The sequence below is a fragment of the Cheilinus undulatus genome, linkage group 15, assembly GCF_018320785.1.
Source record: "Cheilinus undulatus linkage group 15, ASM1832078v1, whole genome shotgun sequence".
Lineage (NCBI taxonomy): Eukaryota > Metazoa > Chordata > Actinopteri > Labriformes > Labridae > Cheilinus > Cheilinus undulatus.
Genome location: NC_054879.1, coordinates 29,804,018 through 29,829,801, shown reverse-complemented (window position 1 = coordinate 29,829,801; position 25,784 = coordinate 29,804,018). Strand labels below are relative to the sequence as shown.

At 40.3% G+C, this 25,784-nt stretch overlaps 1 protein-coding gene across 3 annotated transcripts in view; it reads right to left on the bottom strand.

Annotated features, from left to right (window-relative positions):
• The window catches only part of sema5ba (sema domain, seven thrombospondin repeats (type 1 and type 1-like), transmembrane domain (TM) and short cytoplasmic domain, (semaphorin) 5Ba), a 332,738-nt gene that overhangs the window by 18,297 nt on the left and 288,657 nt on the right, over positions 1 to 25,784 (bottom strand). For all 3 annotated transcript variants that reach the window (XM_041807240.1, XM_041807241.1, XM_041807242.1), the window contains 7 exons: positions 18,987 to 19,104; positions 18,576 to 18,760; positions 15,339 to 15,482; positions 12,448 to 12,595; positions 10,475 to 10,700; positions 8,897 to 9,109; positions 2,205 to 2,375 (listed from right to left, as the gene is read on the bottom strand). In XM_041807240.1, the coding sequence (XP_041663174.1) occupies positions 2,205 to 2,375; positions 8,897 to 9,109; positions 10,475 to 10,700; positions 12,448 to 12,595; positions 15,339 to 15,482; positions 18,576 to 18,760; positions 18,987 to 19,104 (1,205 nt within the window). The remainder of the gene's footprint in view (positions 1 to 2,204; positions 2,376 to 8,896; positions 9,110 to 10,474; positions 10,701 to 12,447; positions 12,596 to 15,338; positions 15,483 to 18,575; positions 18,761 to 18,986; positions 19,105 to 25,784) is intronic.

Sequence of the window (25,784 nt, the reverse complement as noted above, 5' to 3'; positions counted from 1 at the left end):
ATTAATACTATTTTAAATGAGATTTAATGATTTTACTTGTTCAACAAGTGCCACTGGAAGACCACATAATATCCCAGATCCAGTCAGCTACTGTACAGATGGATGGTGTGTAAAGTCAGCAATGCTCTGCTGATGCCATTGCTAAAAAGTTCTGAGCTTCCACCAGCATTAATGCAAGCACAAAAACTGTGTAGTGGGAGCTTAATGGAATGGGTTTTCATAGCCAAGCAGCTGCATGCAAGCTTCGCATCACCAAGTCCAATGCCAAGCATTAGAGGGAGTGGTGTAACGCACACCAACACTGGACGATGGAGCAGTGGAAATGTGTTCTGTTTGGCAGTCAGATGGGTGAGTCTGGGTTTGGTGGATGCCTGGAGGGCATTACCTGCCTGACTGCATTGTGACAACTGTGAAGTTTGGTGGAGGAGGGATAATGGTATAGGGCTGTTTGCCAGGGTTTGGGCTAGGCCTCTTACAGAGGTGGGAGAAGTACTAGACTATTGTACTCAAGTAAAAGTTAAGTTACTTTTGATAAAATTTACATAAGCAGAATTTATAGTAGCAATCTATAATCTACTCAAGCAAAAGTAAAAGTAAGTAATTCAAAATTAACTTTAAGTACTGAGTACTAAGTAGCTACTTTTGAAACCTGAGGGGGTTATACATTAAAATATTAGCTATTTGTAATGTGAAATAACTACAAGAGAATATAAATCGATAACAAGGATATTTTTTTATAAGCTGAGACTTAAACTAATGTCGAATGCACCAGCTGTTTTAGAATGAAATGTGGAATCACTCTCTTGCCACTGACTATCATGTGCTGTGAAAGTCAAGCTTTTGGCCATTTTCTTGTTGGCAGAACCTCCTCCTTTTGGCTTTTAGTATGTTTTTTTTCAGTTCTAAATGCTTTTTAAAATGTAGTGCAGTACAATACTCCCCTCAAAATGTACTTCAAAAAAGTAAAATTAGTGATTTTGAAAAGTACGCAAAAAGCTACTCAATAACAGTAAATGGAGTAAATGTTATTAGGTACTTTACATCCCAGGCAAATGTTTATGATTCAGCATACCATGACATTTTGGGCAATGCTACGCTTCCAACTTTGTGGCAACAGTTTGAGAAAGGCCAACATGGTTTGATGAGTTTGAGTCGAAGAACTTGACTGGCCTGCACAGAACCCTGACCTCAACCCCATCGAGCACCTTTAGGATGAACTGGAACTTGGATTGCCAGCCAGGCATCCTCGTCCAACATCAGTGCCTGACCTTGCAATGTTCTACAGAATGAATGGACACAAATTCCCTTAAATACAAAAAAACTTGTGGAAAGCCTTTCAAGAAGAGAGGAGGCTTTTAAAGCAGCAAAAAGGGTTCAACTCCACATTAAAGTGCATGTATTTGTATATAATGTTGACTAAAAGTGAAAGCAACTTTAAGGGAAATTGTTTTCTCATAGTTTCTCAGTGAAGTATTATGTCAGGATTCTGCTAGATTTTTCTTTGGGTCTCAGTTAACTAATTTTCTCTATCTTCAGATCAGATGTGAGCCAGTATGATTGCTTAAAAATGTATGCTTAGATTCGTAGATATTTAACAATACTGTATTGTGACTAATGTGCATCTCTGTATTTTCACTTAACATGTTTATTTGCAAGCCTGCACCATTTGAAATCTAGGTGCTAGAGCTTTTACAGCCTTAATAGCGGCACTGTAAATAAAGGGAAATGCATGGGAATTGTACATTCAGGTTAACCCTCAATAACATCTTGGATTGTAAAATTGATATCTGAATATTTACTGTATATTTGTTTGCTTTAAAGTACTGGTTAAACATCCGTCTTTGGCACAAAAGCATCCTAAACGTTAGTCAGACAGTGCAAGATATTTATCTATCAGAACAACAATATAAAGCTGATCTGTTTTAAAACCTTTCTAAGAGAAGTTGCCATGGTGCCCCAGTGGCACAGCTGGAGCCAACAAGGTAGGAAGATGGGTTGTGTACTCAGCAGGACTCTGTTTATCATTTTATAAATCTTAGACCTGGTTTAGTCATTAGGAAGAGATGAAAGAAGCAATTTAACCAAGGGGTCAACACTGAAATGAAATGTTGTGGGAGATGATTGCCTGCCTGAAGGTGTGATGAAAGCACCTCAAGCATCGGTGGCATGACAGAGTTCGATTTAAAATTCATGTTTGACCTTACCATCGCAGGTGTGGGTGTTACACAAGGCCTCTTCAGTGTGCAGTCCTATGCAGATGTCGCCTCCATTGGCGGGGGCCGGGCTGTTGCAGGAGCGTGTGCGTTGGTAGTGACCACCGCCACAACCCACTGAGCACTGTGACCAGGCTGACCAGCATGCCCACGCACCTTTTACTGTAATACAGACACAAACATGCATATTACCTAACTTTGACAAAGCTGCAAGTCTGTGGACTGCAAAATATCAGCCACAAAATCCCATATAATAGATTCAGCTTATGGCCAGCAGGTCTCTCCAAGGTGCTTGCTTTGTAAATATGCAACATCTCCTCGCCCCATGGATGATGTGAAATTTGCTTTGGATGGATAGATCTTTTTCTTAGTGAAGATGCCAGAATAAAAGGGATTTTAGCATGCATGCCTTTATAAGTTTATGGGTTAACATGTACTCTGATAAGTGAGCTGCAAAGGGCTCTTTGGGACTGTGAATATTAAAAATACTAAAATCTCGCCCTAAGAAACAGGATGGTAAAATGTGGTTACAAAAGAGGGAATTCTGGTCCAGAGAACAGGAGAGACAACAGGAATTTTATTTCATTATCTAAATACCCAGGGCCTCAAAAGGAATAACCAACGGACCATTCACATGGGGCTAAGGTAAGGGTAATTTACCTCCTAACAACCAGGGAATTGCCACAATATAACAGGGAATTACTTGATAATTAAAACATTAATACTAGGTAAATACTTCCTTAATATTTCAGAGTTACTACTTGGTAAATGACAACTTATTATTAGGTTATTACCATCTCAATCTAAAAAAAAACAACTTATTATTAAAAAATATATCTGAAGTTGGTACGGGTTCACCGACCCTTACTAATGCACTAGATGGGAATTCAATAGAACTAAATTAATGAAGCTGAGTGCTAATTTATGAAGGACATCATACGCCCAGCTGACAGCCAGCTGATCCCAAATACTGCCTCCCAGATCCCACTCTTATTTAAATATGATGTACTTCTCCCTTATCCCTGCTTGCATTAATGCTGATGCACCACACTGCTGCTGGCAAAGTTTTACCTCCTCCACCCCAGCCTCCTCCTTTATGGCATAAAGCTTGTTGCACCCTCATATTGATATTCATGCAACAACATGCATTTTCCTAAATGTATATAACCATATGGGTGTTTCTAGCGATTTGCTCCCTGGAAAATCAAAGCATGCTGCTTCACTAACCAGTTCTTTTGAGCAGAGCCTTGTCCACCAATTAAAACTGTATATCCAATTTGCAATAAAACATTATAGTGTATGGCGAGAGTGTCCCTGATCAAAACAACTTTTGAGTACTCATTATGTCAGTTTTTGTTGCCATGGTATGACCTATGACATGGTATGATATAATTTAAAATCTATAAGTATTATTTCAAAATTCTGAATTATAGTATAGTAACAATCCATCTATTTTATTTATCAGATTTTGTACCACTGAGTGCCTGTATGAAAAACCTTTATTAACAAAAGTCATGTCTCACTTTCACAGTCAGCTAAGTGCTGCGTACTTATTTGGGATTAATCTGCTTGAAAAGATTTGGATCCCCTCTTAAAACAGGATGTTTTAATTTTATTTTGTGTTTATTTGTGAAACCCACGAGGCTTGATGCTCCAGCTAGATGAGCCCCAAAGCTGCATAAAATGTGTTTTAATCCTGACACTGAATTAAGACGTATCACACCACCTGGACACATTTATGTTTTAATAAATATGCAGACCTTGAGCAGACCTTGAGCACAAAATCCAAAGTAGCGAAGCCAGTCACTATACCTAATTTCTACCTATCTATTATAAGATTTTCTCCCCTTTCTGTCATTGGCAGCTTATTTTAATTGTCCTGCAGTTGAAAACATTACATACATGCATATTCCTACTTTCTATACTGTTCAAATAAATAAATAAACTTTAGTGCCACTGATACAAACTGGTCTTTATCTTTGTATTGTCCTTCTTTCTGATCCATTGACTTGTCTACCCAGGGGACTGTTAATGTTCCATCTGATCTAATTATAAGCACGTGATGGTCTAATTGACTGGCTTGTTGACTGGCTGATGTCCGTCTGACTGACGACAAGAGGTGTTGTTGCCGGGTAACGTCACAGGCCTGCAGAAAACTCCATTAGCTGAGTGGATTAGTGTGACACCAAGAGTGATGCAGGCTGTGACCACTTAACTCTGACTAGCTCTCACAGCTCTGCCTGACTGACTCTTTGACTAACTGGCTGTTTACGTGGCTGAGTGTCTGACTTCCTGAATTACTGAACAGGCCACTGACTAGCTGACTGACATGCTGTTTTTATGGCTCTTTTACTGTCTGTCTGTCTTCCTGTGGGGCTGACTGGCTTTGTTCATTTAGGCCTGAAAATGTGAAGTAAAGGGGGGACATTCTTGGCATCTACTGCAAACTTTTATTTGGACTGGAATCAAGTAATCGGACTCTGACCTTGAATTCTTAAGTAATACAAATTAAACAAGTGGGAATGAGTTGTTGTTTTTTTTAACCAAATGAACCTCTGAAAAAAAAGTTTTGATTTTTATACTTGTTGAAATGACTTGAGACCTTACCTGGCCTGACTTTGGACCTTTATCAACATAACAAACATTTATGTAGACTTTTCTTGACAAGCCTGAAAATAAACTCATTTTGCTCAGTTGATTCTGATTGATTCCTCATCTCTACTGACTTTTAGTTTCACATGTTGAAATGAAGATACTGATATTTGACATTAGCTTGTCTCTCTTGAGTGAAACTTTCACTCTAATTGACTAAAATCTTGATTTTTACTGACATGAAGCTAACTTGTGCCATTCTGGGATGGAAGAGAAACATAAAATTGAATATTTAAGAGCTTGGAAACAAATTTGAGTATGCTGACTACATTTAGAGTAACATGTTTGTAAATAACGTAGACTTGCCTTGACTTGTCTTATAATCATTTTAGTTCCTTTAGTACCATCTGTTTTGCTATTTGGAGTTTTCAAATCTACAAGCTACAGTACAGTAATTTAGCTCTTAACCTAGTTGCTCTGCCCTCCTCCATCTGTCAGTTTTGTCCTCACTGAGGAGCGTTTTCAACCAAACCAACAGTCAACAAGGTTTGTCTGTCGTTTAACTGTATACTTCCTGTTCTCTGTATGCAGTTATGGTCGCTCCAAGGGAGAAAAGTGGTTAAAGTTGGCACCAAACTCTGCTGATCTTAAACTAACTGCTTGAGTAGTGAAGCAATATCTTGCAGTACACAATGCATGGAATGGCAAAAGATCCCTTGTAGTCCAGGACAACAGCAGCTGCACTGTCCCAGCACCAGAGTTTATGACATAGATTTTTCAGTGCAATGGCCTACAAACAGCTCAGTGGTGAAGTGACTGATTTTAAAAAATACTGATTGATACTGAATTATGTATGTTAATACCTATCCTTTTAAAAAAATGGCAGGGTCCTACAAACTGGAGTGACCAGTACATCAGTATAAAATACTGGGACATGTGCCATCATTATCACAAGTACAGAGGCCACCTAATCTTGCAAAGAAGATGGATTTTCCATACTGTCACCAGGCAAATCTATCTAAAGCTCCAGTCCACAATGTTTGTGGACAGTGTCATTTGAGGAGAATGAGGCGGTGGCTACAGGCGGGGTTAAGTTGAACTGTGAGGCGATAGCAGTGGCTGCCTCCAGTGTATCCGTTAACTTGATGCAACTATAATATTTATCAAATAAAGAGCAAGGAACACCAACGAAAGCTTTTCATGGCAGAAAAGGTGTTTTAGCTTTTCTGCCAACTTTGGTATGAGTTTGTGATTGTTGTGAGTTGGTTAGAGTTCTACTGTAAGCCAGTAAAAGCAAAGACGGCCACTAAGATAAGACAAGACAAGACAAGATGAGACAAGACAAGACAAGATGAGACAAGACAAGACAAGACAAGACGAGACAAGACAAGACAAGACAAGACAAGACGAGACAAGATGAGACAAGACAAGACAAGACAAGACAAGACAAGACGAGACAAGATGAGACAAGATAAGACAAGATAAGATAAGATAGGATAAGATAAGGCAAGGCAAGTCAACATAAGAAATTATTCCTGGACTCTGTCCCACAGTTACAAAATCAATAAATTTTTAAGTAAAGATCACATGAAACATTAAAACATCACATCCCATAACAGCAGCAGTTCCAGTTACAATTTTCCACATGTAAATAAAAACGATCTGGCAGCAGTGACATGCTTGCATATTGCACAACCTCTTGGCATCTCTTACATTTCCTGTTATTAATAAAGAAATGTGGTCACTGTCTGATTAAACTGATGCTCTTCTACGGCCAACTCCCAAGCTAATGGCCACCATTGTCCATTCTTAGTTCCAGCTTTTTTACCCTCAGGAAGAAGCCTTAGGGTCCCTCAGATCAAGCTCAAAGATTCATTTGGATACAAAGATTATATGCATGACATATCTCCTAGGCTAGCAAGATCACAAACTCAAATGTCAAAAAATGTTAGAAACACAATTATAAAGATGCACAGGAACAGCATGTTGTGGATTGTAAGTTGTACTTGCTTTTCTTGGTTGAAGATAGACATGCTCATCTGTGGTAATGTTAAGGGCAACACATTCAAAGTACAAACTTATCGTAGAAACTATTGGTTTTCATGCTATCTGACTGATTTAGTTACTGCCTACCTTTTCTTGCACACATGCACACCTGCTTCCCTCACACTCACATTAGCACATTTATTCATTTAAATCTCAGTAGTTTACATTACCTCCATCCTTATCTCTAATCTCATCATCAATTACTATTTCTCACCCATTCTCTCCGTTAGTCCCTGGCCTTGTCTTTCTCACCTGTTAGTCTACCCGGGACAGCCGCACTGAGACCGGCAGTACACGTGACACTCATAGCAAGAAGCTTTTTGATTGGCTATCTTCCACTGGGAGGTAACCGAGGACGCTTCTCCTGGGTTTCTTTAGGTTACATGTGTTAGTTGCTAAGTCAGCCTATAAGGACTTTATGCAGCTAACAACAACTGACATTTCCATACACGACAGGAATTTGATCAGCTCTGCACCAACCGACCAGTCATAAATCATTAATTCATGATGCAGCAGTCATAATGAATATGTAAGACAAGCACTTAAGAAGAGTTCAGACCCTTTTCTAATGCCAGCTGTTATGTGAGAGTGTGAGCCTGTCTTCTGTCGACTTTAATAAGAGCAGCCTGTCAGTGCAGCAGTCTGTGGTCAGCAGAGTTCGAGGTCAGCTGGTTATGGTTTGATGAGAAGGTTGAGATAGATAACTTCATTTGTCCGAGGACTATCGATGCTCTGCTGCAGCTGCTGGTAACCATTAGCTAATGAAGCTAATGATCCACTCAGCAGTCTTTTACTACCACCACTGACCTCCCTCTCTCACTCTGTCTCCATTCCTGTCTCTTACTGTGGCCATCTTTGTTTTATGAACCCATAATATACTGAAGAAAGCTGAAACTGCCAATGACTGACTTTATCAGCACTCTGTGTGAGTGTTTGTAACTTCCAGCATTAAAACTGTATTTACACCACATCTCTGCAGACTGGTTATGATTGGACTATTCTCAAATAGTGCCAGAAATGCACTTTCATTTTTTAAATATTTGGCAAGAATTTTCATTGTTTTGTAACTATTAGTCACACCAGTCACCAGGTCCCTTGGTTGGCCACTCTTGTGCTCAGAGTTTTGGTATCTATCCATAAAGGCCCTACCCAGAATGCTGAGGTAACACAAGCATCAAGAGGTTGTTTATCTTTAAAGAACCTGAAATGATCAGACAAGTTCACCTAATTAGACTGACATTTGTAACTCTCATAAGTATACTGAACTAAAAAAACTCAGTAGATATCTGTATTTTGAGTACATTTAAGCGTACAAACTCACCAGGCGGACGTCATGTTTTGGTTTGCACTGGTAGTGTGACGTCACTTGGCCGGCGTGCTCCTGGCAGTTCCTTTACCTTAACTGGCTGTTTCAGATCGGCTGCATGTTTTGTTACTTAAATCTGCTGCACGTGTTGCTACACCAAGCACCGTCATGGCTTTCATACCAAAATAGAGTTTGCTGTGTGTTGGCTGTGTCCCCCTGCTGTCAGATCCCTGTCATTCTTCTTAAGTTTTACTTCAATAAACCTCCCTACAGGTGTATAGCGAAACTGTTCTGGGAGCTTTTCAAAATAAAGGATTTATGCACAAAGGAAGCAAGTTTCTCAAAAGAAATACAAAGCAGACTTTTACTTTGAAAAGCACGGACCAGAGGTGTTTTTGTGCTGTGTTTGTCTTTACCTGTAACCTTTTAACTGTGTTTTACCATGCACCTTGTTGCAGATATCTAGTGATTTTTTTAGTTCAATATACATATAAGAGATACAACTATCTATCCAATAAGGTGAACTTGTCTTATCATGCAGGGTTCCTTTTAAAAATCAGTAAAAGGGTAAAAAATCTAAGGGTGTGAATACCTCTCATTGGCACTGTAACAAGTCAAATCAGTGCTAAAGTTTGGTAATGTTTCTGTGATGTTTATAAATCCTGATTTGGATTAATTCATGAGTTTTAGGCATGCTACTTGCTGATTTTCACTCTTTCACTCTGGTTTTATTCCTTACCAGGACACGGCTGGACATTACAGTCCTGGTATTCCACAGGTGAGCCACGACACGCCACAGGGGCGCTCTTCCCCTCTGGTCCAGAGCAGGATCTTCGGCGGGTGCGGTAACCTTTGGCACAACTCTGTGAGCAGCTTGACCAGGACTCCCATGATGACCAACCTGCACCTGCAACTCTCACTACAGGTGTCTTCAGGAGCTCCTCCACAAGGGCTGCAGAGAGAAGTAAGTTTTAAAGTCACAGAAATATATATTCATTGCAGACAGACTGAAACTTTGAAGGATTTTTGGGGATATGAAGCATGCAGATTCGAGCGTAAGTATGACTTTGCCAGCAGGCGTATTTCTCTGTGTCCTTCCTTTAAACTCTGTCTGTGTCTCTCATGCATCTCACAGTTTCCTGCTGTCAGTGTTTCATCTGTTTGTCAGTCCTGGCAGCCCCCCAAGGAGGCTGACACGGGGAGACAGGTAATCGATTCAGGAGAGGGGCGGCCATGAGAAAGCCACCAGCGGACTGTAACAAAGTGGAGCTGTTCAGTGTGAGTGTGTATGTGGAAGTGCTGGACTGTGAAGGCATCACTAACAGGATATAGGGGAGCTAACAGGCCTAACAATAGGACCTTTTCAACATGGAACACTCGTACGGTAAGAAATCTGAGCACACTGCTGCTGTCTTATTGTGTATACAGTACAACATTGGTGCAGCAGTGTTTGTGCATCTCTTTAAAAAGATAAGTCCAGGTAATGAAATCCCCTTAAAATACAGCTTTTAATTATTTTCTGACAACCCCTGCTGTAAACATGGCTATCATAGTTCAAAGAAAAATAAGAAACTACAATAATAACTACTGTTTTCAGACTTTGTACAAATGCAGAAGTATCCCAAAGGTGGATACTGAACAATTACACTAAAACTGAGCACAATCACAGCAGAGAAAACGAAAAGAATATTGTCCTTCATTTAATTATTTACAAACCCACCTCCTTTACTCCCAGTTGGATCTTATTTCCAAAGAGAGGAGCTCAGTAAACAAAAGCTCTCTCTTACAGGAGGACTGTATAGGCAGCACCAAGAGAGTATGAAGGATTTAAGCTGGAACAAAGCTCTAAGTATAGATATGCTCGTCGTCCATGGACCTTAAACTGAACAGGCCTGCCAAGGTCCAGAGTGATTAAAGCCTTTGTATGAAGCAATTTGTGTTAAGATATTTTTCTTGTAACACTGTCGGAGGGAATAGACACAGAAACCCGACATAAGGGTAAAAAAACAGTCTTTCAGATAAAATAACTCTCAAGACTTCAAGGAGAGCATTTATCCCTCAGGAGAGCTGTTAGGTGAAGTTCACCTAAGGTTCAGTCTGACACCAGATAACATGAGCTTTGTTAGTCTTCTGTGAGAAATCTCAAAAAACTACATCAGTGTGGGCCTTAAGAAAAGAAAAAAAGAATGGGTGTAGCCGATCATTGGACAGCAAATATTTTTTCAGTGGAAGTAAGAAAATGATAAACATACAAACTTTCAGCAACTTTTTCAGATATCTTTCCAAATGTGATTAAATGTAGAACCTGATAACCTACTGTCTGTCTCGCAGGCTGCTGTACCGTCGTTCGGACAGAAGCGTGTCTCCACCTTCCTGCGTCCAATCTGCAGCTCATGGGGATCGGACAAGTGAGCTCGGCACATGTAGCGCATCCTCTGCTCCTGACGAGCTCCACCCTGAGTCACATTGACCGGCATCCAGGGGGTCCAAGGTGTGTTCCTCTTCACCTCAGGACATGCCTCCAGGTTACAAGCCTTGTATTCCTGCATTGGAAGATGGCGGTGGTGAGTCTTAATGTTAAACAAGTGTGGATATTGTAAAAACGTAATGGGATTTGTAGAAGCTGTATTTGACAGCAAGTTGTTTTGCCACCTGGCTTGTTCTTGTTCCTTAGAAAAGCCCATGGAAGAATGATCATATATAGGAGGTCATCCTCTGCTGTTTAGTTATAGTAGAAGAATAAATGATGGGCCTAATAATGTGATAGGATGCCACCTGTGCAACAAGTCCAGTCGTGAAATTTCCTCACTCCTAAATATTCCACAGTCAACTGTTCGGGGGTATTATAACAAAGTGGAAGCCACAGCAACTCAGCCATGAAGTGGTAGGCCATGTAAAATGACAGAGCGGGGTCAGCGGATGCTGAGGCACACAGTGCGCAGAGGTCACCAACTTTCTGCAGAGTCAATCACTACAGACCTCCAAACTTCATGTGACCTTCAGATTAGTTCAAGAACAGTACGTAGAGAGCTTCATGGAATGGGTTTCCATGGCCGAGCAGCTGCATCCAAGCCATACATCACCAAGTGCAATGCAAAGCGTCGGATGCAGTGGTGTAAAGCACGCCACCGCTGGACTCTAGAGCAGTGGAGACGCGCTCTCTGGAGTGACGAATCACGCTTCTCCATCTGGCAATCTGACGGATGAGGAGAATGGTACTTGTCTGACTGCACTGTGCCAAGTGTAAAGTTTGGTGGAGAGGAGATTGTGGTGCGGGGTTGTTTTTCAGGAGCTGGGCTTGGCCCCTTAGTTCCAGTGAAAGGAACTCTGAATGCTTCAGCATACCAAGAGATTTTGGACAATTCCATGCTACCAACAGTTTGGGGATGTGCACCAGTGCACAAAGCAAGGTCCATAAAGACATGGATGAGAGAGTTTGGTGTGCATGAACTTGACTGGCCTGCACAGAGTCCTGACCTCAACCTGATAGAAGACCTTTGGGATGAATTAGAGCAGAGATTAAGAGCCAGGCCTTCTTCAGCTTCCATGGTTGAGACATTTTCAACAGAGACTTCAGTGACTTACTTCACTCATACAGTTTGAGCACTCAGATCACAGCCAACAGTCAGACCCTACAGTGTGAGAACATTACTGATGCGATGTTCATGAATTGTAGATGGTTGAGCTGCACAGTGTGTGCAGACTCTTCATCACGACTGTTATGGAGCTGTCTGGAAATGACACAGTCTACGTCTGTCTTAAGTGTTCCGTTTTTGTTTGTAAGGTCTGAAATGTTGACATTAAAATGAAAATGTTCCATTTTCCTCTGTTAACTGAAGCAGCTGTCCCCAGAGACTGTCAATCATCAGTCTGTGACAAAAATCAACACCTCATAAAAAAATTAATGTGACATTTTGTTTTGACGCCACTGACATTTTACAGGCGTTTTGGGTTGACATGCTGTCAGTGTTCTAACTGCAGACATTTAAGGTCAGTAGACGAAATCGAAAAACACGTCTGTATTTATATCTGCTGTTTTCATCACCTTATCACCTTTGAAAGGATTTTTCCCTAACTTCATTAAAGGTCACAGCTGTTCAGCTTCCAAAACACAGAGGATCATCACGTTCATGTTAACAAATATCTCTCTCTTCACTAAAACTGTCTGCTTACAAGCCTGAAGCTTCATCTTAGAAGTAGGGAGAAATATTCGCCTAGGAATGACAGATATTCTGCTCTTTCTGGTTGTCTGGTCTTATATGTCAGTGTACGTGTTTGAACATGTCCTACCAGAGCACATCCTGGGCAGCTGTTTCCATTCTCACAGGTTCGGACTCTGGAGTGGACGCCTCCCCCGCACTCGGTGCTACACTTTGTCCAGGAGCCCCACGGGGACCAGAAGATGGGCTGAGGACAGGACACTCCTTCATTGCAGAACCTGAGGAGATGGCAGCAGTGTGAGGTGGAGGATTTTAAGAGGATTAGTGGTAGCACAAATACAATAGCAGTCATAGGGCTCTCAGAACTTGAGCCTGAAGTAAGCCACAGAAATGATGAGCCCCCGATATTAAACAGTAAGATACAATAGTTTTTGGAGGTTTCCAAGGGGGAAAAGGTTTAATCTTTCTCCCTGTGTGATGATTTCTATTGTGTTCAATCCATATGTCAGAAAATAACATCTGGATAGTGATACAGCCTGGTCTGCCCACTCTCATTGCTTGATGTAGATATTCAGTTGAAGGCAGTCTGACCAGAGGGGCCTAAAGTCGAGCTTCAGGTGTATTTATTTCACAGTTTACCTGTTTTCTTCAGATGAAGAATTAAGACCTCATGAGGGACAAAAGATGCAATATTTGAATAAAGGTGACTTTTTTTTATCAGCATCAGGTTATTTGTAAAGTGAATTTTTATATTCACCTTTAAAGTTTGGTCTTCTTTCTGTACATATTGACTATAAAGAATCCTTTGCTCTGAATCGTTACTTTTTCCTCCATATTCCTTCCCTATTTGGAAAAGGCTGCAAGCGTATAATCTGAACAGGTCAGAAGGTATAGTTGTCTATCTTGGAAGCATGCCAGGTGTACTGCTGCTCCACTCATGTTAGCTGCTGACATATACAGGTGACGTTTCAGGTGAATGACTTCTCGGCCTTCTATTCTTGTACAGTATAAGGGAAACAGAATACAAGGACCAGGTCTGAAAGTTACAACATGTAGAATGTTTGGACTGAAATATTATATTTATCATAAAGTGACTACTCCTATTTAGATAGATTTTTTAGTTAATATATCCCCACAAAAACTTCCAACAGTTTTAAAACCAGAGAAATTCTTAAGTTTTATATTTGTAACAAGACTTGTTGTTTCCCATCCAGCCCTCTGAGGATAATCAAATTCAGAAAATTTGTTTCCTGCATGTGTATTTGACCGTTCATGGCACAGATTATTAGCATCAAACTCAGAGATAGACATCAAGAAGACTCCAGAAATACATAGATGTAGCTAAAATGTCTCAATCACCCCCTTGTGGCTGTCTTCAGTATAGGTGATATGTATACAAGAGGTGATAAGTATATTGCCTCACTGTTAAAAGGGTATAGGTATGGGGTATAAAACTGCCTACTCAGAAGGCAGAAACCACTACAAAATGCTAAATTCCCTATACAATGCAAAGCAAATGTCTCTCTTTGACAACATGTAAACCTTTTGTAAGATAATCATGTCATGTCCTTGGTCCTTTCTGTGACTACTTCTACGTCTCTATGATGATGAACTTTGATGATGAAGACACAACTTCTTCCTGTATCAGTGAGATGGCAGCTGCTACACTTCTGTAACATTGGTGACTAAGAATTTTATAGTGGTGTGCTAGTCTCACAGGTTTCTAGTATGTAGCCAGCTTTTCAGATTAAATACTAAGTATTAAATGTAAATATTAGACACATTATTTCATGAGAAATGAGTCCTGACTTTGACAGACCTTAACCAAAGCCTTGGTGTATGTTATAACTTGCTCAATAATCCCAGAGAAATAAAAACTGTTAATTTGAAACAAAGGCAGAACACATTTTTGGGATTATGTTTTATTGTCAGACAGATAAAAATGGGAGACTTTGACACAAAGCCCTCCACTTGCAGGCCATCCTTTAAACTGACATGGTTTTAATTTTCTGGGTTTAGGGCCAACCACAGTTCAGGGACAGCACTTAGAGTGATGAGTGAGCTGCTTATGGCTGCAGATGCTGGAGTTTTTTTCATTTTAGTTCTATTAGATATATCCGCTGCCTTTGATACAGTTGACCACTCAATTCTATGACAATGTCTTAAATTTTGGGTGGGTATAACTGGTTCTGCTTTTAACTAGTTTAAAAGTCTTACGTCTTTTAAAGTCTTAAAAGTCTAACAAGTTATGTAACAGGAAGGTCTTTTAGTGATGCCATTGGAAACTTCCAAGCTTACATTTATTATGTGGGTTACCTTAAAGGTCAGTTCTGGGACCAGAGCCCCCTTGGTTCCATATCATCAAACATCTCACAGGTTTAATAAGTGCAATTTCCCTGGGTTTGAGATTCAACCCAGTTTATTCCATTTTAACGATTTTTAGGTTTAAGTTTCAACTGAGTTTTGAATGGTCTAACTAATTTCAACTAAGTTTTAACTTCTTTTATACATTTTGATTGGGACTGAGTTTCACATTGTTTTATTGCGATTTAACCTTTATCTTCTTGACTGATGTTTTGGTAAGATTATTGATATCCTGCCATTATAATTCAGTTGTCTTTACCTTATTGTATGTCCGTCTTTAATGCTGAAAAGCACTTTGAAAAGTGTCATAAATACACTGATCATTATTAGTTCTTCCTTTTAAGGAAGGCCTTTGTATTTGCCAAAAGACTCACTTTCAGGACCTAAAAACAGCTATGGCATCAGAGAAAAAAGAGAATTGTCGCTTAGTAAAAATAAATCTTACATTTTCTGCATCACATCACAGCACTAAAAGGTTTCAGTCAGATTGTAACATCTTTAATTGACAACATGTTTTCACAGTTTTCTAGCACTAATGGTCTCAGTGGGAGAAGACATTTAAGCCTGAGTTCATTATTTGATTGGAAAGACGCTTTCATCATGCCCGTCTTCAGAGTTTGGATTTATCAAAGTTACTTTGTCATCACTTTTTCTTACCTCTCGTCCCTGCTTGGTCCTACGCACACTCTACCACCGTGGCGGGGGGAGGGGTTGTTACAGGAACGCTGGCGCAGCTCAAAGCCTGTACCACAGGTTGTGCTGCACTGTCCCCATGACGACCAGGGCGTCCAGCCTCCGTTTCTATGGTAACAGACAAATAGAAAGAAAAAATAAGCAACCTATTCTACAATGGTCCCAAAAAATGCATTTTTATTATTCATCAGTGCTTTTAGTATTTTCTTCCAGTAAGGGTTTTCTCATGCTTAATGGACGTTTTATCTTGGTCTGATCGTTAGTCAGATTCTGGAAACACAAACACACACAGAGAGCTCCCTCTGACAAGGAAACATGCCTTCAATTTGCTTAAGTGCTTTGTTCCTGGGTAGCACTTTCATGATTTAATTGCCACTTCTTGCAAAAGCACAATTCAATTTCCACACCCAGGATTAAATCTGGCACTGCTTTCCAGTGGGATGAAGGTGTCTGAGCTCTTTGTGTCTGCTTTGTTCTCTGTAGCGCTCTGATTGGATGATTCCCCTGCAGACAGAAGAGGACAGACAGCAGAAGCAGACTGAAGACTCCTCACGTTCATGATCTTTCTCATATTCTGTCAGCGTGTAAATTGTGCCCCGGAGTTAGAAGCTTCAAAGTCTATCAGTTCAGGACAGAGTTGAAGAAAAGATGTTGGAGTTCAGGTCCTTAACCAAATGACTAACCTTATATGTGGCTTCACAGCATAATAATGACTGTAACTTGACCATGTCCAGTGTAGTGGGGCTGAATACATTATGAGCCTCCTAAACTCAATTCTAGCTATCTTTTTAGCAATGGCACAGGTGATTTTAATATTATTTTGAAGGTACAGCACAGAGAAATGTGATACAAAAAAAGAAAGAAATGCATGATCAAAGCTATGGACAAAAAATATAAAGGTACGATATGTGGATTTATGGATTGAACATAACCTATGTCATTTATATTCATTATTCAGTTGAGTACTTTAATATTTTTATATATGTGTAACACTTTTCAAAGCAATACTTTTAACCATTTGGCCATACTTAAGTTGTCCAAACACCTTTAAGTGATGACACACTTAAACAGATTTCTCTAATTCTATTTGCCCATTTTCAACCAACATTTCCAAATCCATCAGCCTGATAACAACAACTATCCTAGGAATGAAAGTTTGATTTAAACAAGAAGTTTCAGCTTGGGGTTACTACCCTTGCATTGTTTTGAGCAGGCATCTGCACCCATTTTTTTCTTTCCAGATATAAGCTTGGTTGCAACTCTTCAAGCACTGTCCATGGGATGTTCATGTCCCAGCAGGCACTACATTCTAGAAATAGGGAAGTACTCTATGTGGCGTAAATACATCCATCCATCCATCTTCTACACCGCTTATCCCATTAGGGGTCGTGGGGGCTGGAGCCTAATCTAGCCATCATTGGGCGAGAGGTGGGGTACACACTGGACTAGTCGCCAGTCAATCGCAGGGCCTACATACAGACAGAATCAACAAGGCACACTCACACTCACACCTATGGGCAATTCAGAATAACTAATTCATTTTACTAGCATATTTTTGGTGGAAGCCAGAGTGCCTGATGGGAACCCATGCATGCATGTTGCCACACATCAAGAAGGTTCCTGATTCACTTCCTTGTCAAAGCTTTTCTGTACAGTTTTCATGTTCTCCCTGTGCATGCATGGGATCTCTCTGGGTACTCTGGCTTTCTCCCACCACCATAAACATGCTCATTAAGTTAATTGGTGACTCTAAAGGTTTGGTTTTGGGACCATCTACTGTATATACTGTCTTGGACAGAATATTCCAAATGCTTCTTTTCATTCTTATGCTGATGATCCACTTATTTGCTGCTGTGCACCTACGTCTGCAAAAGCTTTTGCAAATCTTCCACATGCTTTTGATTTAGTCCAAGCACACTCAGTATGTTAAAAAGTTGAGGGTTTTTCTTGGCTTTTACTACAGACACAAGTCCTGTTTCTCTTTTTATGTGCAAAAGAGACTAGTTAAGTCTACTTTTTTTTTTACTTCTCCTTGATTATGGTGATGTTTTGTCCATTAATGCCTCCACTCAGAGTCTTCATAAGATGGATAGTGTGCTTCATGGAGCTCTGAGATCTATTACAAACTTAAGATTCCTTACTCACCATTGTACCTTATATTCTAAGATGGTCTGCTTCATCTTGAACATTGGTTTGTTGTAACCAAAGAGTCGAGTTGAGTTGGGAAAGAAGGCTTTTAGGTTCTCTGCCCCTTTTGCTTAGAACAATCTGCAGACTGAATTTAAACTGCAACACCTGGTGACTCTGAGGGTTTTTAAATCTTTAGTGAAAACTCTTTTGTTTGAGTGTATTGGTTGTTGAAACTTAGTGTTGCTGTCATTCTTGGTTAGGTGTTCCTTGAAAAAGAGATCTCTGATCTCAATGGGACTAACCTGGTAAAAAAAAGAAAAGAAAGGTTAAATAATAAAAAGGCCATAGGCGTTAGAGTGCCTGGTTGTTTGTCTCTGTATGTCAGCCCTGTGATTGACTGGTGACCAGTCCAAGGTGTACCTGCTGGGATAGAATTCAGACCCCAGGACACTGATGGGGATAAGCAGTGTATAAAATGGATGGATGGATGTTTTTGAGAGTTTACATACTGTCGGAAGTTAAATTAAATTGTAAAGAAAATATTGGGGGCTTAGTGGTTAAAGGCCCACCCTCTTCTATCGCATGTGTCTTCCCCACTCTCTCATTCCTGTTTCTGAATCTGTCCACTGTGTTCCAGTAAGGCATGAAATGCCCAAAAATATATATAAGAAAAAAAAAAAAAAGGAAAGGAAATAGTGGACAAGGAGTGCAATTCCACTACTGTTAAAGTGGGTGAAAAATGTTATAGAGAAAAAGTGCAAAAGATAAAAACAAAACCCCCAAAACTCTTTACTATTGTTTTGTTCTAACTTAAGCTTGACTTTCTACATATTTAAGGAGTCGGTTGATTTGTTGTTTCAAAGGATATTCACTACTCATTGTAGAAATTACAGTATATTAGACTTTCATTTTTGTTTTCAATATCTAACCTTGGATTCTGAATTCCTGTGAGGTCAAATCTTCAAAAGAAAAAAAGGTAAGCCAGTACACCAGCTGCATACATCACATCCCTATCGTGTATTTTATCATCACAATTATAAAAATTCGTTCATCTTTTTCTTTCCGTCTTACCTCGAGCAGTTGGAGACTTCAATGGTGGGACCCTGACAGTTTTTGCCCCCACATCTAGGAGCAGGACTGTCACAAGATCTGGACCGGCACAAACAGGAGCTCACACCATCAACACCATCATCATTGTTACATGGCTGCCATGGCGCCCAGGGTCCAAAGCCCCCATTGGTGGTTTGATTCCGGAGCTGGAAAACAAACATCAAACATGCAAAATTAAAGACAGGTGATCTAACATCAGCCTTGAATATTAAACTCCAGTGCACATGTGTCTAAACTTCTCAGAGTATGTTGCAACAGTAGCTTTAGAGTGCAGGATCTGTGCTGCCACTTCTCCACTTGCTATCAATCCTTATTGCCTATCTTTTTTTTTTTACTCTCACAGAAAACACTGCAGGGTGATGCTACTCTTACCGGGCACACTGTGATGTTCTGCTTCCACTGGCTCATGTTGGAGCTGTCCTCCAGTGTGGTGCACCTGCGCTGCCTGAAGTCCCAGCCACAGTACGGGTCCCTCGCTTCCAAGCAAAGCCTGCAGGAGACAAAAGACGAAGCAGGGAGAAAGGAGGTTTGTCAGCAAGGTGTAAAGCTCAATTGTTGAATATAGATTATGCTCTTAAATCATGTTAAATGTAGTAAAATTGGAACAAAAATGAATTTGCATCATTATTATTCGGGCAGATTTAATGATGCTGCTATAAAAAAGAAAGAAACAAGACTATTTTATGATATGCCCCTATCACAAATAGTAGAAAATGCATTAAAACCCAGAGAATAACCTCAACTACATGCAGTATTTATGTGCAGAACGTGACTCAGCATTTTCAGAGTAATTTCAACTATATGTGCTGGTTTAAACAGATAAAATACAGCTACTTTGAGCATTAAAATTATACTGCCTTACTGCACAGCAAAGAACTATTTCATCATAAGTTTTCAACATACTGTTTTCTACAGCAGATTTTCTCTTATTTAACAAAACAGTAGAGAAAAAACAGCAATTAATACAGCAAAAGATCAAAAATAATTTATGGGAAGGGAAGTAACGATGCTATAATGTTTCCCATTTAATTACAAGGTACCTGGGTGGTGTTATACAGAGCCTAGTATTTACCTCCTTGGATGTTTAACCCTTTTATTAATTTCTACAAAGAAATGTCAATTAAATAAAAATATGTAATGTAAAAAAGTGGCTGCATGAATATTCTCCCCCCTTTAAGTCAGTATTTAGTAGAGACGCCTTTGGCTGCAATCACAGCACTGAGTCTGTGTAGATAGGTCTCAATCAGGCTTGCACATCTGGACAAACTGCTCAAGCCTTGTCAGGCAGCATGGGGATCTAGCATAAAAATCCCGTTTCAAGTCCACAAATTCTCTATTGGATTGAAGTCTGGGCTTTGACTCAGCCACTCCAGAACATTCATCTTTCCCTGTATGCTTTGGATCATTGTCTTGCTGGAAAATAAATCGTCTCCCAAGCCATAGCTCTCTTGCAGATTGAGTAAGATTGTCCTCTAGGATTTCCTACATATTGCCATGTTTTACCCTCTACATTTCCAAGCCCTCCAGGGCCCGCTGCTGAAAAGCATCCCCACAGCATCACAGCATGATGCTGCCACCACTGTGCTTCACAGTGGGCTTGGCATGCTTGTGGTGATGTGCAGTGTTTGGTGTTCACCAAACATAGCGTCTTTTGTAACAGCCATTTTGGTCTCATCAGACCAAATAACTTTTTTCCCCTTGACCATGGAGTCTCCCACATGCCTTTTTGCAAATTCTAATTGAGATTCAATATGAGTTTCCTTCAACGGCGGCTTTCTCTGCCACTCTCCCACAAAGTTATGACTATTAAAGAACGTGGTCAACAGTTGTTATATGCGGAGTCTGTTCCACCTCTGAAGCTAAAGCTTGTAACTCCCTCAGAGTAGTCATAGGTGTCTTGGTGGCCTCGCTCACTAGTCTCCTTCTTGCACACTCACTCAGTTTATGAGGATGGCCTGATGTAGACAGATTTACACATGTGCCATATGCCTTTCATTTCTTGATGATGGATTTAACTGAACTCTGAGGGATGTTGAGTGGCTTGGAATTGATTTTGTATCCATCCCCTGACTTACACTTTTTCAAAAAAAAATTCTGAGTTGCTTGGTGTTCTTTGGTCTTCATGGTGTAATGGTAGCCAGGAATATTGATTATCTGGACTATCTACTGAATATCTGGACCTTCCAGACACAGGTGTCTTTATACTACAATCACTAGAGACACATTCACTACACTAAGATGATCCTCATTTCACTAATTGTGAGACCACTAGCCCCTGTTGGCTGGACCTCTGTTGAATTAGTTAAGTCACTTCAAAGGGATTGAATATTTATGCAGTCAATTCTTTTATTTTACAAATTTTTATTTGAGATTACTTAGTAGAAATCTATTTTCACTTTAACATATAAGATTTTTTTGTCAAAAACCTGAATTATATTGACCTTGATTAATTTATAAAATCAATATTAGGGTAATAAAATCCAAGGGAGTTGATACTTTGTATGGGCACCATATGTGTTAGCATATAAAATCTTCTGACCTTAGTATCCAAAATATCGTGCTCTAAGGTGATGTAGACAATAGAAAAAATAAACAATTAAGAAATCAATTAGGACATAAGGAAGTTTAGAAATCAAAGATTGAAGTAAATAACATGAAAATGCAGACTGAAGTTCAACAAGAATAAAATAAGGCACAGCCATGACTTAGCCATATCTAGGCCATGTCTCAGACTTACTATAACACATGTATGAATGACTCTGCAAGGTGACAAACATCTCCCATCAGGTGTGTCTTCTTCTCCCAGCTTTAACTCAAATATCTCCATTCACAGTACATAACCCAAACAGTGATTAAATATTTGTCGGCTCCTCCAGTAAAACAGAGGCTTAATGATGGCTAATTAAATCTAAAGCTGTTAATGATGAGGCTTAGCCGCCAGAGCTGATCTGGATGCCTCAGGAACGCAGGATAAAGGCGTTGAATGAATACCTCCTCTCTCTCTCAAAGACCCCACTTCCTGCCTCCTACCCTTTCCTTCATGCCCCCCCCCCCCCATTCTCTTCACCTCTCCTCCCTCACTTTAATCCTTGGTGCATTGTAGGTCCCCTTCCTCCTCCAAGCTGAAGGAGAGATTCTTGTTGTTTTTTCTCTCCTGTCGCAAACCCTCATAGTTTATTTGAAGAGGCCTGCAGTGTTTTAGCCTGGAGGTTGAGGAATCTCCAAGTGTTGATACAGCTCTCAGTGCCAGGTCAGGGGCTCCACGGTGAACCCGGAGTCGACTCAGATCCAATAAAGATGTGACTGCGCAGCCAGCATATCAGAGGTGACCCCACATGAGGGGAAAGGAGAGAGAGGTGCGGCATTCTCTTGTGATCTGCAGCAACGCTTGGCGACTTCCTTCATGAGCGTTACTGCTAACCTTCTTGCTTGCCAGTTTAATTAAGCAGCACTATTACAGGGACGCCGAAAGCAATCTCCAATACAGATGAAACAATAATCATAATGAGGTCGGCCACATATTCACAGTTCAGTGAACCTAATAGTTCATTTAAAAGGGTGGAGGGAGGGGTGTGGTGCCATTTTGACTCAAGGTCGACTACTTTGTTTCAGTGATGGCTTTGATGCGTGGCGTTGCAGTGTCATCGTGGCTGAAGGATTCTCATTTAGCGTTTTGATTGCTTACACACTCACCTCCAACACACAAGCGTGATTACAGAGATCAGCTGAGCAGAACAATTAATGTGTGTGAATTTCAAGGATGGAGTAAATGATTTGATATGAACAGGAGAGGTGGGACAGATTTAGGGCCTAATTAGTTATGGGTAGAGTGCCAAGAGGCATGCTGGGAGGTTTCTGACCTCAGGGGGAGACACTAGTCATGGATTCACCTGTTTACATTCATTTAGAGAAAAATCCTTGTGGAAACGTTAAGACTGGAGGAATGTTTCATTTGGAAGTATCTGCTGACACATGCTTGCAGTGCAGGTGAGGATGTGGGTAAATGCTGTGTGGGAAAAGATAATCATCTCAGCGCCAGAGGCACATGGATGTGCTCACAAGGCACAATATCTAAAAGGTCTGCTAATGTTTTCTCTTCTTATGACTTATCCAATATCTACATCTATTGATATTCAGCACTTTCAAATCTGAGCATGGTTTACTTTATAGCCAGAAGTAGGTGGATTTATTTAATAACCTGTTCATCTTAAAGGGACAACACACATTCATAGACAAAAGAACAATGCTGTGAAAAAGAATGCCTCCTTCCTCGTACCCTCTCCCTTATAAACACTGTTATTTATAAGGTGAGTCTCTGTCTACATAAAGAGAAAAAAACAAGAGAAAAACTGAGTTAATTAACTATCAAGTTTGCAGCACGCTGTGATTATTCCCTGTTTTCAAAGGCTACTGAAGATGAATGGAGCTCTGTGTTAATTTGCATATAAAGAAGGGAAGTGTTCAGGTGATCCCTGAAACATTGATGACCAGGGGTGAATAGCAATACTGAAAGCTGTATGGGTGCCACTGGCCAGGACTCACTGCTCACCAGAGGACTCTCTCTCTTTCTCTCTAAATAGCAGGCACCAATAATATCTATTAACTGTAATTAACCACATTTTTTGGAAAGCTGAGTTTAATTCTACTAGCCACATCCAGGCCTGGTTACTGCCAGACCTGTTGAATCAATAGAACCTGTCTGACAAAGTGAAGTAGGCTAAAAGATCTCAAAAAACAACACATCATGCAGCAGTGTAAAGAGAATAGATGGGAAACAAAGTCATTGACATCTATCAACTTCGGAAGGTTTACAAAGTCATTTCTAAGGGTTTGGGACTTGAGTGAGCCAAGGTGAGTGTCATTATCCACAAATGGGGAAAACTTGGAACATTAGTGAACCTTCCCAGGAGTGGCCACCCTACCATAATTACTTCAAGAGTGCACTGACAACTCATCCAGGAGGTGACAAAAGAATCCAGAACATCTAAAGACCTGCAGTTCCTTCACTCAGTGAAAGTCAGTTTTCAAGATTCAGCAATAAGAAAGAAACTGGGCAAAAAAGGCATCCATGGGAGAGTTCCAAGGCAAAAACCACTACTGACCAAAAAAGGGACACAAAGGCTCGTCCCACATTTGACAAAAAAACATCCTGATGATTCCCAAGACTCTGGGGAAATATTCTGTGGGCTGAAGTTTAAGTGGTGTGTGTCCCGTTGCATCTGGTATAAAACTAACCAACTATCAACAGTCAAACCTGAAGGTGGCAGTGTGACGGTCTGGGACTGCTATGCTGCTTCACGACCTGGACGACTCGCAGCAATTAAAGGAATGAATGAACGTCTGACCATCAGTTGGTGACATAATCTCAATCTCAATTGGCTTATGCAGCAGGACAATGATGCAAAACACACCAGAAAGTCTGGCAGAATTCAGTTACAGAGATAAAATGCTGTAAATTAGACTTCAGAGTGACAGAAAGGTTGACACATGCAAAGGCAGACAAAGGCAGACTATGTGCCATAATGAAAAAAGAGAAAAACTACATCTCTTCAGTAGTTTTAGTTTATAGAGAGGCAACTAATGAAAGCGTCAGAAAAACAATCTGTGCAAAAACATTACATTCATTTCCACTCTTATGGCATGTGCATTAACGCATATACAGAATGCACTGTTGTATTACTGTAGTATGGTTAGTGGAACTGGGACACAGCACAGGTTTGCAGCCTCAGTATTTTCTCCAATAATTTCCTTCACCAGGGGCCATTTAATAAACGAGGATTTACTATTGGAGGAAAAGGCATACAAAGGCGTTTATCTCCCACTGACCTTTCTGCAGTTGTATAAAACACCAGCCAAGCGTTCTTGGTGCCTTTTTGTCTTGACGGCTCACCATTTTTTTAGAAAACAGGACCTCAGTAAAAGTCAATTAGAGCAGTGTGGGTGGAGAGAGGGATGTGTGATGGGAATAGAAAAGCTCATTTCTGTTACAGGCAGTGCTCAGGAATGCCAGCCTGAACAGAGGCTGAGTCTGCAGATGCAAAAGAATGTGAGGCGTCTAAATGTAAAAGAGAGGAAGACTGAATGAGAGTTCACACTATCTAGTCTTTTTTTTTTCACCAGTCCTCTGCCTGTGTACACTGTAAGGGCTGGTCTTTGTACTGTGCGTGTGCCGCCATGTGTGAGAGCATCGATTTGACAACTTTGTCGGGCTGGTTGGTATTGAATTCAACAGCGTACATGCCTGGTGGCAGACTATATCAAAACATACAGTGCCTAAAATAAAGTATTAACCCCTTGGATATTTTACCCTTTCATTAAGTTTATAAATCAATCATGGTAAATAGTCTGGCTTCTTTGACCAAAACCATCACAAAAAACCTCTTCAAAACTGAGTGACTGCATTAATATTCACCCCCTTTAAAGTGACTGACCTAAATCAACAGAGGTCCAGCCACAATTAGGGAAATGGGAATCACCTGAGTGCAGTGAATGTGTCTCAAGTGATTGTAGTATAAAGTCACCTGTGTCAGGAAGGCCCAGTCACTGGCTAATCATTATTCATGGCTACCATTACACCATGAAGACAAACACCAAACACTGCACATCATCTCAAACACACCATCCCTTCTGTGAAGCACGGTGGTGGCAGCATCATGCTGTGGGGATGCTTCTTGGCAGCTGGTCCTGGAAGGCTTGTAAAGGTAGAGGGTAAAATGAATGCAGCAAAATATAGGAAAATCTTGGAGACAATCGTATTCAGTCAGCAAGAGAGCTACAGCTAGGGAGACGATTTATATTCCAGCATATGAAGCATACAGAAATGTTTTAAACACAACCAGATAAATGTTCTGGGGTGGCTGAGTCAAAGCCCAGACCTTAATCCAATAGACAGTTTGTGGCTGGACTTGAAAAGGGCTGTTTCACACCTGATCCCTATGCAACTAGAAAGAGCTTGAACAGTTTTGCACAGAAGAGTGGAGTAAAATTGCTGTGTCCAGATGTGCAATCTTGATTGAGACCTATCCAAACAGACTGTGTTTGCAGCCAAAGGTGCATCTAAATAAAAACTTAAAGGGGATGAGAATTTATGCACTCACTTATTTTACATCACATATCTTATCTAATTGATATTTCTTTGTTGAAATCTGTTTTTACTTGTTTTTTGTTTTG